The 12026-nt window shown below is 40.3% G+C and overlaps 1 protein-coding gene across 6 annotated transcripts in view; it reads right to left on the reverse strand.

The window, feature by feature from the left end:
* Positions 1-12026, reverse strand: part of vps13b (vacuolar protein sorting 13 homolog B) — a 396480-nt gene that overhangs the window by 80564 nt on the left and 303890 nt on the right. For 3 of the 6 annotated variants that reach the window (XM_084725925.1, XM_084725924.1, XM_084725928.1), the window contains exons 39-42: positions 9757-9959; positions 8199-8415; positions 6081-6101; positions 5527-5711 (exon numbers count right to left, since the gene is read on the reverse strand). In XM_084725925.1, coding sequence (XP_084582051.1) covers positions 5527-5711; positions 6081-6101; positions 8199-8415; positions 9757-9959 — 626 coding nt within the window. The remainder of the gene's footprint in view (positions 1-5526; positions 5712-6080; positions 6102-8198; positions 8416-9756; positions 9960-12026) is intronic. The other 3 variants (XM_084725927.1, XM_084725926.1, XM_084725929.1) reach the window with 1 other exon arrangement.

Consider the following 12026-nt stretch of genomic DNA (forward strand, 5'->3'; position numbering starts at 1 on the left):
CTTCTAATGAGAAAAGAATTACTGCAGTTGATTGTCTTTAAACAGCCCATTTTACTGTCATAACAATTGTATCATGTTTTTTTTTCATGTCCAGACACAGGTAAAAGCATGACCCCTTCAAAGTATGGTTACCATCACATGGCGGGGACAACTATACGATTAAATGTCCCCACACACACTAGTTGGCACCAGAAATACTAGCAGTTTAAAATATTTATTATTTATTTTATTATTATTATATTTATTTCATTCATGCACGATGCCAGTTATCTGTTGCCTCTAAGATTTTATGCAGCCGCACGCCACTAGTCAGGGCTGCGGCTCTGTCAGACAGCAGCCGCTCTCACCCAGCGTGTATGAACTGACCGCCATGGCAACTCTGGATGTTTATATCAGCAAAGTCGGACAGATGAATGTAGACTGTGACAGAATAAGCTGATGTATATTCACTCGACTGGAGAAACATGACCACATTAAGCACAGACACAGACATAATCCTGCAGGCGGAGCTGCTGCTGCTGCTACTAGCTGCTAATGTTAGCCACACTGTGTGTCAGGCTGGCAGCTAATGTTAGCTCTGGGTTTTCGGACAGTGTTTAACATTATAAATTAATGAATTCTGCTAAATTTTAACTGCTTTCTGAGTGTTTTCCTAGTGTTAGACTACTCAACTAGTCTAAATAGACATGGAAAGTAGTCTCCAGGAACATCCCTAGAGCACACGCTGAAGCAAGCACACCTGTGGTGTTAGTGTTCAGCAGTGAAATGGGTCCCCGCTGAAACACTTTCCCACCACGCATGTTCCGGACGTTGTTTGGGCTATTCACTGGTATGGCAGTATATGAAAAATTCATATCATAACGAAAATAAAGACCGGTATACCACACAGGCCTAACTCAGAGTATTAGTTACTTTTAACTGATGATGTCACCATCACCTCTCCAGACTAGGGCTCTAAATTTTCTCTGTTTTGCTTTACCAATAGTTAAAACACTAACAATCAATTAATCATTAAAAATTGATTTGATACAAAATAAGTTTTCCCCCCCTCATTCCAAGTTTTTATTTCCTTAATCAATTTTTAACTGGTTAAATTCTTAATGAAAAATCAATTAAAGATCAGTCATTAAATATCCTTTTTTTTTTGTTTTGTTTTGTTTGTCCATATGTCCTGGTTTTCATTGGCTTTTTTGCTACCAAATCACTTTATTGGCTACAAAAATGAAGATAAAAGGTCTGGATATGAATTAAAATTGTACTCAGTACTCAACTATGATTTTAAAAGTAACTAAGTAGATTACATGGCATAATGAATACTTAAGTAAAAGTAAAGACTTGAAAATCTACTCATAAAAGTACAAGTACCCCAAAAAACTACTTAATTACAATAATTTGAGTATTTGTAATAATTACTTCCACTCCTGCAAGTGAGTGATGTTTGTTTCAAACATAGCTATGCATCTGTGATGTTACCGGTGTTCAAAATTCTCTTGGTTAAAATAATCTGAGTAAGCTAGACCATTAGTTCTCAAACCGTGTGCCATGGGAGCCCACCTGGGGCCAGATGCATAAAACTGTGTAGATTCATGATTAAAAAAAATGCAAACACGCTTTCTTCATAATTCTAAAGCTGCATGTACATATTTCTTAATTATGAATCTCAATCATCATGGAAACATGCATACTTGTACCAACATCATCTCCACTCTCACACGTAAGATGAAATGTTCTAAATGATCAATTTGCATCTCATTATTTTGTGTTGTTACAACACTTCCTCTAAAGTGTGTTTAGACCTCTAAATGAGAAGAACAGCAAAGAAAACGAAACACAGTTTAAATGATCCTGTTGAGATTCTCCAGCAGCATCCAAACAGCTATCATTACACGTATTCCTAGCACCTGCACCACTGATGAATCACAGGCACCTGTAAACCATCATCACCATGATATCTCAATCATCTTTATTGAACATCATAAGGATGATAAATACCGATATATCTGTGATAATGGCCAAACGCAAAAACACAGATAGATGTACAGATGCAAAAATGAATGCAGCAGACACTCAACTGATACGCAACTGTCCAAATGTGAGATTTCATATGAACATGACATGCTGGAGTACATCTGCCAGCTTGTTGTATCACCTGTCAGACAGTCACTGGCCCCTCATGTCATCAGCTGGTGAGAAATCATCTCTCTTCCCTCAACTAGAGAAAGTGTATTTTCACACAGATCCTCTTACAAAGAGGCTCCTACAAGTGTTGCAGAAGACACCACCTCCCTTGGTGACCATCTGTATCCATCCTTCGACCCTCCTCTCCCTTTGTTCATCAGTGTTCGCCTCACTCTCTTCTTGTCAGTCTGCTCCCATTAACCACCCTTTCCCTCACTGTCTTGTCCTCCAACCCTCCCTCCTCTACACACCCCAGTTCCTTCTATTCTCCGCTGTAACCCAATATGTGCCCAATCAGCTATAGAGGCTTTGGAGTTTTGCTCATTACAGACTTTACAGCTGCGGTGCCTTGTGGGGAAGCCAGACATCTGCAGCACCTTCCAATATCTTGTCTCTCCTGGCGTGACATAAACAGACAGAAGAAAACATCTGTACTGTAGGTGAAATGATTGTGGGAGTCCAGGAAAGAATTTGAGAAATAAAAGGGAGGATATGGGGAGATGAAAAACTTCTGCTGCAGATGGAGAAAAAAAGCTGAAGGAAAGAAATAGGATAGATAACCTAACCCTAAGGCTTAAAAATGTAAATAAAAACGTCTTTATAAATGGGTTGGGAATGTAATAAAAGTTGCTACTGGCATTAATTACAGGCTAATGTAAAAAGCATGAGATAAGATAACTAATTCTGTACTGCATCAGGAATGAGACAAGTTTAAAAAATCATGATAGTAAATAATCAAATCCAGTATATCGTTTATAAACTAATTCTCACCAATTATTGCAGTAATGTAATGTTAGAGCAATAACTGAATTTATTACATCTGCTTATTTAATTCAAAATATCACTGCATTACTTTTTGACAGCAGTTCTTACATTATCAGTCTCTAGAGGCTGCTTCTCAGCTTCTGCTTCTCAGAGCAATGTCTGAAAACCCTTTTCTCCATAGAACCGAATTTAAAACCACAATACCAACAGAAATCAAAATAACATCTGACTAAACATAGCTAATATAAGCTGTGAAACTTAATATGAGAGGCAAAAGAAAAGGGGCAATTTATTTGTTCAGGAACATGACTGGGTTAAGCTTAGCTGACAGGATGACAAAAACATGTTTTGTATATTGTATTACTAGAATTTCCGTTCCTAATTGCATGGTCAAAAAATAAGACTCAGAGTGACTGAGGCTACGAGAGCCTCAGGCAATTTGAGCTAAAAATAGCATATTCCTGGTCCAGGAGAAAAAAAAGAAAGATTACCAAGGAGGATGCGGAGGAACGTGATCTGGGACCCTGCTTGCATTCGAGGATGATAAGCTGGAAAACGAGGTGGGGGATAGAAAGGCGGAGGATGAGTGATAGAAGGAAAAGTGGGATGTCCTGTCTCCCGCTGAGGCCCTGTAGACTCAGTAGCTGCTACAGCCTGCCAAATTATAACCTCATCTGGGGTTGAGACACCTGGCTATTCACACCAGAGCATGCAAGATGACTTAAACAGCTGTCCAAGCATGTATTACATGTTTGGAGGGACAGCAGGGGTCTCTGTCATTCAATAACACATAGTGTAGGGTATGGGAGTTCTCATGACTCATGGCACACAGCCCGACTCTAAGACAGTTTCTCTTTCATTGCAGGTGATATTTAACAGGGAGCATGAGGAGATGTGTGGATTCTCTTCTCAGTTTACTCCTCCATCAACTTCTTGATAGTAGCAGGACTCTAGCAGACAACAACATATCCAGATACAAGTGATGAATAAAACATTTGGTTGCTCAACACAATGTCACGCCTTGCTCCTTAGGAGTTTCCATATTCATTCACAATACGCACTGTCATCAACCATCAACTGAAAACAAGTGAATTTGAACAAAGTGGTTCATTGGATCAAATGACTTACTTTTTTTTTTTTTTTTTTACTAAATCAAATTTCTTCAATGAACATAACTTGTCAATTTTGTCAACATTAATATATTTATGGTGTTAGATTGCTGCTAGACCACCCTGTTAAAAGAGGTGCATGCCTCCCTTTGTGTGTGGAAAGCAAGAGAGCAAAATGTTTTTTCACCACAGTGAAAACATTGTGTGCAACAATACAGACTGAAGCAGAATACTACTAGATAAAAACTGTGAACTGTGCTGTGAATTTTGGTAATGATTACATTTATCTTCATTCAATAAATTTTGACTTTTGAACTTACAACATACAATGCTGTGGGGTTACTGTAAATGTTTGGATCACACAAGTCTGAAACAATGCGACACAGCCACCACTGGAATCTAATACCAATACTAATAATATTACTGTCACCTATGTTTTTTTATCTGCAACTGTGCAGAAATACCAGGTTTAAATAGAATGAATAGACTGTACCAGTGTAATGTGGACTGGCTAATTGAATGGCTTGACAAATATACACTTAATATCAACACTAAAAAGACAAAGTTGTCCTGATTGTCAGCTGCCTTCAGTGGCAAGACACAAAGAAGAAAGCAAAGAAGTTTCTTCTTACAAATACATGGGCATTATGATTCCACCCTATCATGGACTCCTCATATGGAATTTATTTACAAGAAGATACAGCAGCATATTTAATTTCTTCGTAGAGTAAGATCCTTTGGAGCTAGTGGCCAGATACATAATCTAAATGTTTTTAAACCAGTGATTCAGAGTGTGAGAATGCTGTACTGCAATTAGGCCTGGTTCAGCAGTCTATCTGTGACACTTGAAGCTAAACACGACATAATGAAATCCAAATTTGTGCAAAGCTTATTGGCCAACCTGTGGCACACACTTTTCAAGCAACGAGAGTTTACAACAAGAGTATGCTCAGACTCAGTGAAAGTATCTCCTCTGACTCTTCATATGTTTTAAACAGTGAATACCAGCTCCTCCCTCTAATAGGTGATTCAGAGTCCCTCCATTTAAATGCAACAAGCTAAAAAATGCCTGATCAGTGTATCTTGTTGCTGAACTAAAATCAGTGTGTTGCTAACTGAGTACATTTGTGGAAAATGTCTTATTTGTGCAGTATGTTTAATCAGTGTAATTGTGTGTGTAATCTTTAAATGGAATTCCCCAAGGATGCAAAATGAATTTTAGTGTTTACTGATAATAAAGTTGTATGGTATCGTACATGCAGGGAAGAAAAAAAAAAAAAAAAATTCAAACAGTATTCAAACGATTAAGAATTAGAATGTCAATGTGACGAGTGAAGTTTTGAACTATTCATTACAGCCCTGATGCAGTGTGTTTATGTTGGGGAAGGATTTTATAAAAAGAGGTGAGAGCACCTGGAAGTTTGTGTCCCACTAGCAATGGTATGTGTTTGGAGCATAAGATGTTAGTCTCTACCTGTAGGACGTCCCCCAGGTCGGCAGTGCTGATCTCAGGATCCTCTGTGGTGTTGAAAGGTACAGGAGTTATCCTGACGAAGGTAAGGACACGTGGTTCAGGGTACCTCCACAGCATCACCCCTGGGCTGTCCTCTGTCTCGCTGTAGAACACCACCTCATGGGGTCCTGGCAGTCTCTGGGAAGCTGCGAGAAAAGAATTAACAATAATATCAGAATATCTTCATTTCAGTCTGTCGATAATGTAAAAAGCAAGGCTTATGCTGGACATAAAAAGAGGGAAAACATTGAGGGGCTAAGAGAATTAGAAAATGAGGCGAGGAGACGAGTTGAAAGAAAATAAAGAAAAGTGAAGAAAAAGATAAGACATGATAGCAGACTGAGCAGATAAAAGATGCGAGTGGAAAGCAGAGGGCAATGTGGAAAGAAGCCATGGATTTTACGTTTTAAAATAGAATACATCTCTAGTTTACTGCACTACGCACTTCTAGGGTCATAAAACCCACGACTACACAAACATTCATCAAAAAAAGCCTGTTTAAAGAAATAACTGACCTCCTTGAACATTTTCAGATGCTTGTGGAAGAAAGAAACACAGAGATTAAAAAGATGTGACGCACTGATAGTCATCATTCTTGTTGCATTACACATGAAATTCACATTTTATTGTAAAAAAAAAAAAAATTAACTTTGGCTTGGACATCTTTGATCCTGTGATGTTTTTATAGTTATTTCTACTATGGAATCTGAACCTTCCAAAACAATATCTCCTAAAAGAGCACTGTAGATGTTTCCATGCTCTCACACTGTTTACATGTGTAAGAAGCCGTATATAAACAAAGCGGCTGAGTAAACATTTTTGCTATTGGGTAAACAACCATTGATTGAACCATGCCAAGCACCTGCAAAAGCTGGATAACACTGGATCTAAACTTCTGAGTGGTGTTTGACTTAAGTCGTAGCTGCTGTTTGAGATTCAAGTCCTTTGGAAAAATGTTTATTTGAAAAAAACAGCCAAGCAGAGAACGGCTGCTTTGTTTGGCCCCTGGGGGTACACACACTGAGAGTCTCTTTGTAGAAAACACATTCTGGGGGGCAGCAAAATCTGTCTGTGGCTAATTTTTCTTTTTATGTGAAGTGGTGAGCTGTCCACTCGAAGGTGGACGGCGTATTGTTCTTCTGTGAAAAGGGTGGATGAAAGAAATAACAGGCACTTTCATGAGGTTTTGCTTTCATTTGAGTTAGCTTGAACTTAGAGAAAGTGAGAGACGGGGACAGGGACTCCTTCTGGCTTTCCCTCCATCCACCTTTCATCTCCCCCTCTGTCCATCTATCCCTTCCATCCCTGTGTCAGGGCCTCGGGGGCCACTCGCTGTTCGCTGTACTCCGGGGCCCGGTTTTCTCCGGCTGTTGACAACATGTTGCCGACAGATTGTGCTCTCTGTTCTAGTTCACTACTGTACGTTCTCCTGCTTCAGCCAGCATATTAAATGCATCAAAGACCAGTGGAACAGTGCAACAAACAAAGACTCAACCACAGCTGACAGAGTGGACGGCTGGTCTACAGCCAGAGAGAAGTTTGATCCTCTGTGTATAATGTTCCTGTGTGTGTCTGTGTGTGCGCACGTAGAGGACAGCACACACAAAGCACAAAGAGGGGGAATAAACAGTATGTTACTCAGAGTGGAACCAGGCAGACATGTCCGATGAAACTTCTTTCCACAGAGGGCTTTGATCTGACTTTGATTTAAGAAGATGTGTATCTTAAGTGACATCTCATTTTGACACAAAGGTTCCTTTTTTGGACAGAACAAATTCAGTTATCAGTTTATGAATATTTGGCCATGGTCAATTCATCCTATGGATTCAGGGACAAATGCTCACCACTATCAAGAAATAAGCAAAAAAAAAGTATGTCTTGGTAATATTATTTTACTTTCTGTCCTAGATAATGCTCTTTAAAATGCAGTGTTTTCTCTTTGAGACTACCACCATGAGTGCCTGCTGATAAAGCTAACAGCCATCAACATTTGGGAGTCTGGGCTGCTGTTCTGAGATATGAAAAACTCTAGTCTGGCCTTTAAGCTCACAGGCCACCAAGCCCTAAATCTGGTGTAAACACATGTAAAAACAATACAGAAAATTTAATGCAACTTAACACTGCCTTCCTTAACTGTGACATTTACTAATGTACTGTTCACTTTGTCACTTGCCATGAATTATGATATGGTTCAATTATGATATGTGTTGTTGGAGTTGTGGAAACTGGTGGGACACACCCCAGCACATATAGTCCTTAGATGTGTCATATCCTAGCCACTTAAATTCTTGCCTCTATTCTCTCCTAATTTTTTGCTCATTTTGTGCTTCTGGTTGTTCTGTACGGATTGTGTTGGCAGTTTGAGTAGGCTTAGTAAACCCAGACTTCAGTAACCCCAACATATTGGTAGCTAGTCGGCGACAAGTATTGTTCACTGTTTTAGTAGAATGTTGAACTAAATGGCACAAAGGAATCAGGATGTTTGTGGAAGTGTAACGTTGTGTTAATGAAGGCGCACAGTATGAGTATAAAACTTGCCACAGAGTAACATTTTGTTGCCATTTAACCCTGGCTACATTATTAGCCCCTTGTCATCTATACATGAGGTCAGCATACACTGTATAAACATTCACCTGAGTCTTGGAGGTATTGAAAATGCCCTGTTCGCAAGTCATCTGAGCTGTGCTCTGTCCGAGGAGAGGGAGAGCCTGGAGAGGGAGGTGGCTGGGTATGGCAGGCTTTGCCCTTGGAACAGCTATCAGCCGCATCCCCTTTCTGGAGGTTTAGGTACAACTGTAGGTGTTCCTCCACCAGCAGCAGGCAGTTCAGATGTTCCTGGCCCCAGAAGACCTGTGCAGACAGAGGCAGAGCGGGTAAAGATGGCTGAGTGAAGAGGGTAGGACAGAGAACAAGAGGAGACAGAGGCAACCAGTGAAAGTCAAGTTATAGGATATAGGAATTGAAAGACAAAAAGTAATATGCGGGAAGTAAAGGAAGAAAGTTAGTTAAAAAACAGACTGTGATAAGAAAAAAGCTAGACAGCGACAGACTCACAGCTGATGCATAAATACCTACCGTAATATTTAACAATCTTTTCCAAAACAGGAAGAGAGGCAGTCAGGGTTACCCTCGTCATCGCCCCTTCACATCCTTTCTAACATTACCCAACGCAACCTTACATCCTCCTCACTTACCCACGGCATTCCCCTTCCCGTGCTCCATCAAAGCAGGTCTGCCTGGGGTTTGGACTAAGGACCAGGAATCTCTGAGTCAAAAACTCTTCACACATGGAGCTGCCTGCCTGCTTGCCCGCTACTCACTAGCCTGCAAGGGTGGGTTATGACTAAACTCTAAAAACAGGAAAATTTGGGGATTTTTTTTCCAGGTTTTTGGAAAGAGAGCACGAGGAGAAGGAATCGGAAGGAATTCCGGTGGTTTTTGTGCAGCACTTGATTAAAACACCACAAACGCCAATATTTACAGAGGGAAATGTATGGTTACGTATTAAGTGTTGAGTTGCGAGTCATGTTTCTGTTAATGGGCACGCAATAAAAGCAATGAGGGAATCATTGAAAAATGGGGAATGGGGTAGGGGGTTCCCCCTGAAGAAGTAATGTGGAATAATACATTAGTAATAATGCATTCAGTTAGTCACATTGAAAGGGGACTTTTTAGTGAGGACATTATGTAACTTCTTACAGGAAAAAAGGCACACATAAGATATTACCCCCCCCTAAAAATAGCCTTTTAATATTCCACCACTTAACCAGCAGATGTGACTCAAATCTGCACTGGAATTACAGCATGCAATTTCTACTGTCATCACTTGATCTGCAGAGAGGACAGAAGCCATGGCAGGGTTGAAGAGGAACAGCAGATTCAAGAGCAGTGTGATGAGCTGCGCTTGTGGGTGTCAGCTTATAAATACTGTACAGATTAATTTGGAAACCAACGGCACTCAAGCTGAGGTGACGTTTAAGTGGGCAGCAGCATTGCCTCACGATTAGAGGCTGCTCTTCTACCAAAAGAGCCTCACTCAAGTCCTTGGGGTTTAAATGTCCTTGAGCAAGATACTCAATTCTATCCAGGTGGAGAGGTGCTGATCTGACCCTGACCTCTACAAACTGGAGCTGTGCTGGGTGATAAATCTTGTGATTGGGGATGCTGAATTGATGTCATGGGTATGCAAACCTGGAGCAGGCCTCCTTTCAGGTCCAACAACAGTTTAGGGGGGCCGGGCTCAGGTCCAGGGCTGCCGCTGTGCCGACACCAGCGAGCCTCCAGGGAAGTGCTGCAGGAGAACGGTCCCAGCAGGAGACGGCTTCGGTCCTTCAGCCCTGTCCTCACCAACATATCTTGCAGCTCCAGCTGCACAGATGCAGCCTGAACCACATCTAGGAAGAGAGAAGGAGTAGCAATGAACAGCATGTAGAGCCCAGCGTGGAAACAGAAGGAAAACAGGAAAGTAAATGATATGTCAAAAAAGTTTGGACTATAATGAGGGAAAACGTCTCATCAATGATACACTATGTACAAAGTGGTTTGTGGATAAAGTAGGAGCGGTCACTAATTTATTGATTACACACTGGAAAAGGAGAAAAAAGATGGTTCAAATAGACAGGAATGAAGTCTAAAATAAATACTAGTTTCAGAGTGAAATATTGATATCACTAATTACATATAAACAATAACACAGTTCATTGATACAGGTGCAAGTAAGCCAGATGAAACTGAAACGCATAAACAATTCAACCTCAAAATTCAGTTGCACAAATGCTTTCCTCTGTGTTTTTACAAAGTTCAACTACAACAGGCCGGCTACGTGATATCAAAGCAAAACATACCGTACAATTATACCAACCACATCACTGGCCTCCAAACTATCGTACTCATTTGACATTATTAACATAAACACGGGGCTCTCTGAAAGAGGAGAGCATGATTTTTCCTCTTGATAAATCATGTGCTTACGATATGTCCCTGCCTTTGCCTTCATGTCTCTTAATCAATGGACTTAAAACCAATAAAGATGAGATGAACAATTTCATTAATATGAAGAACAGATGTGACTCCTGTGTGTCTCCTTGAACAGAAGTATTCTGGGGTCATCTGATTCTGAACCTGTATAGAGACAAATTCAAACCCAGTGTTTCTCTGATTTGGTAAACTAAAGGTTATAGCAGAAATGATGACAGTGAGAAAACCCTGATGGGATCCAGACAGAGCAGCCAAACACCCACTCATCCAGAAAGAACCAAAAGTAGCAAAATCCCCAACTCAATAAGGACAACATTCTCTGTCCTTTCCATTAAAACAGAGATGTGTCACTGTGGTCGCCGGCTGTCCTGAACTTGGCTTTTTGGTCCCATAAATCAGTCGACTGAAACCCCTTCTACTTGTCGCTGACATGGGAGGGCTGATCTGGTCAGTTAAAGCTACAGCAGCAGCAGCCCATTTGGAAACCTCAACCCTGGATGACTAATAATGCCCTGAGAAGCGGCTCTTTAAACATGCCTTAATTCTCACTCCATTCAGCTTGGCTGTAACTCTGGGAAAGTAAAAGAAAGCAGTGGAACACCTGTTTCAGTCTTTAAGTTATGTATTATAGTTTGTATTACTTCACTGTTTGACCTTTGAAAATTCTACAGTAGCACAGATTACAGAGGGAAATTTTAAAAGATGTTTGACTGTCAATTAAACAGTATGATGTAACAGTGATCAAAAGTAAAAACAGTAACAAACACTAGAATCTCTAAATCACAACATGAGGCGATCATGGCAAATCCATACAGTGTTTCTGAAGAAGAAGAAGAAAAAAAAATCAGATTCACATTATCTCCACAAGGTGTAAGGGGATCATGCATTTGGTCTATTGTGTGTGTGTTACATCTGTCCATGTTCCAAGTTCTGCAGCGGGCTTATTTTAAAGCTAGGGTATATATTGATATCCTATGACACTGGAAGACCTAAGCCGTCCATTGGTACCGACCATGTCATGCCAGCTTGTCGGGAAGGGGGCTAAATAACGCTCAAAATTTAGGCTGCATTTGGTGAAAATGGCATGGCCATTTTCAAAGCTGTCCCTTGAAATCTCACGCCAAGATACCTGAATGAAAATAAGTTCTATAGGTCCTCTGTACACAATTTTATGCTAATTCAATGTTGTTCTGGCCAAAAACCATGCAGTTTTTTGGATGCAGTATAAATAGATTATTTGCCTATATTGCAATTGCATAAATTGGGTATGACTGAAACACTGAGATGCAGTCCCCATAGTAGCTATTTCATTGTAGTGAGACCATTTTTTGAAACTTCAACATGACAATGTTTATTTCTTGTAATTGAATTCAGTTAGTAGGGGCAACCTGATCAGCTCTATGACAAAATATTAACCCTCTGAACAGCCATAACTTCCACTGGAACATTTTGAATAGGCAATATCAAGTGTAAATAATTTATTT

Source organism: Lutjanus erythropterus, chromosome 9, assembly GCF_056507025.1.
Source record: "Lutjanus erythropterus isolate fLutEry1 chromosome 9, fLutEry1.hap2, whole genome shotgun sequence".
In the NCBI taxonomy this organism is placed as follows: Eukaryota; Metazoa; Chordata; class Actinopteri; order Lutjaniformes; family Lutjanidae; genus Lutjanus; species Lutjanus erythropterus.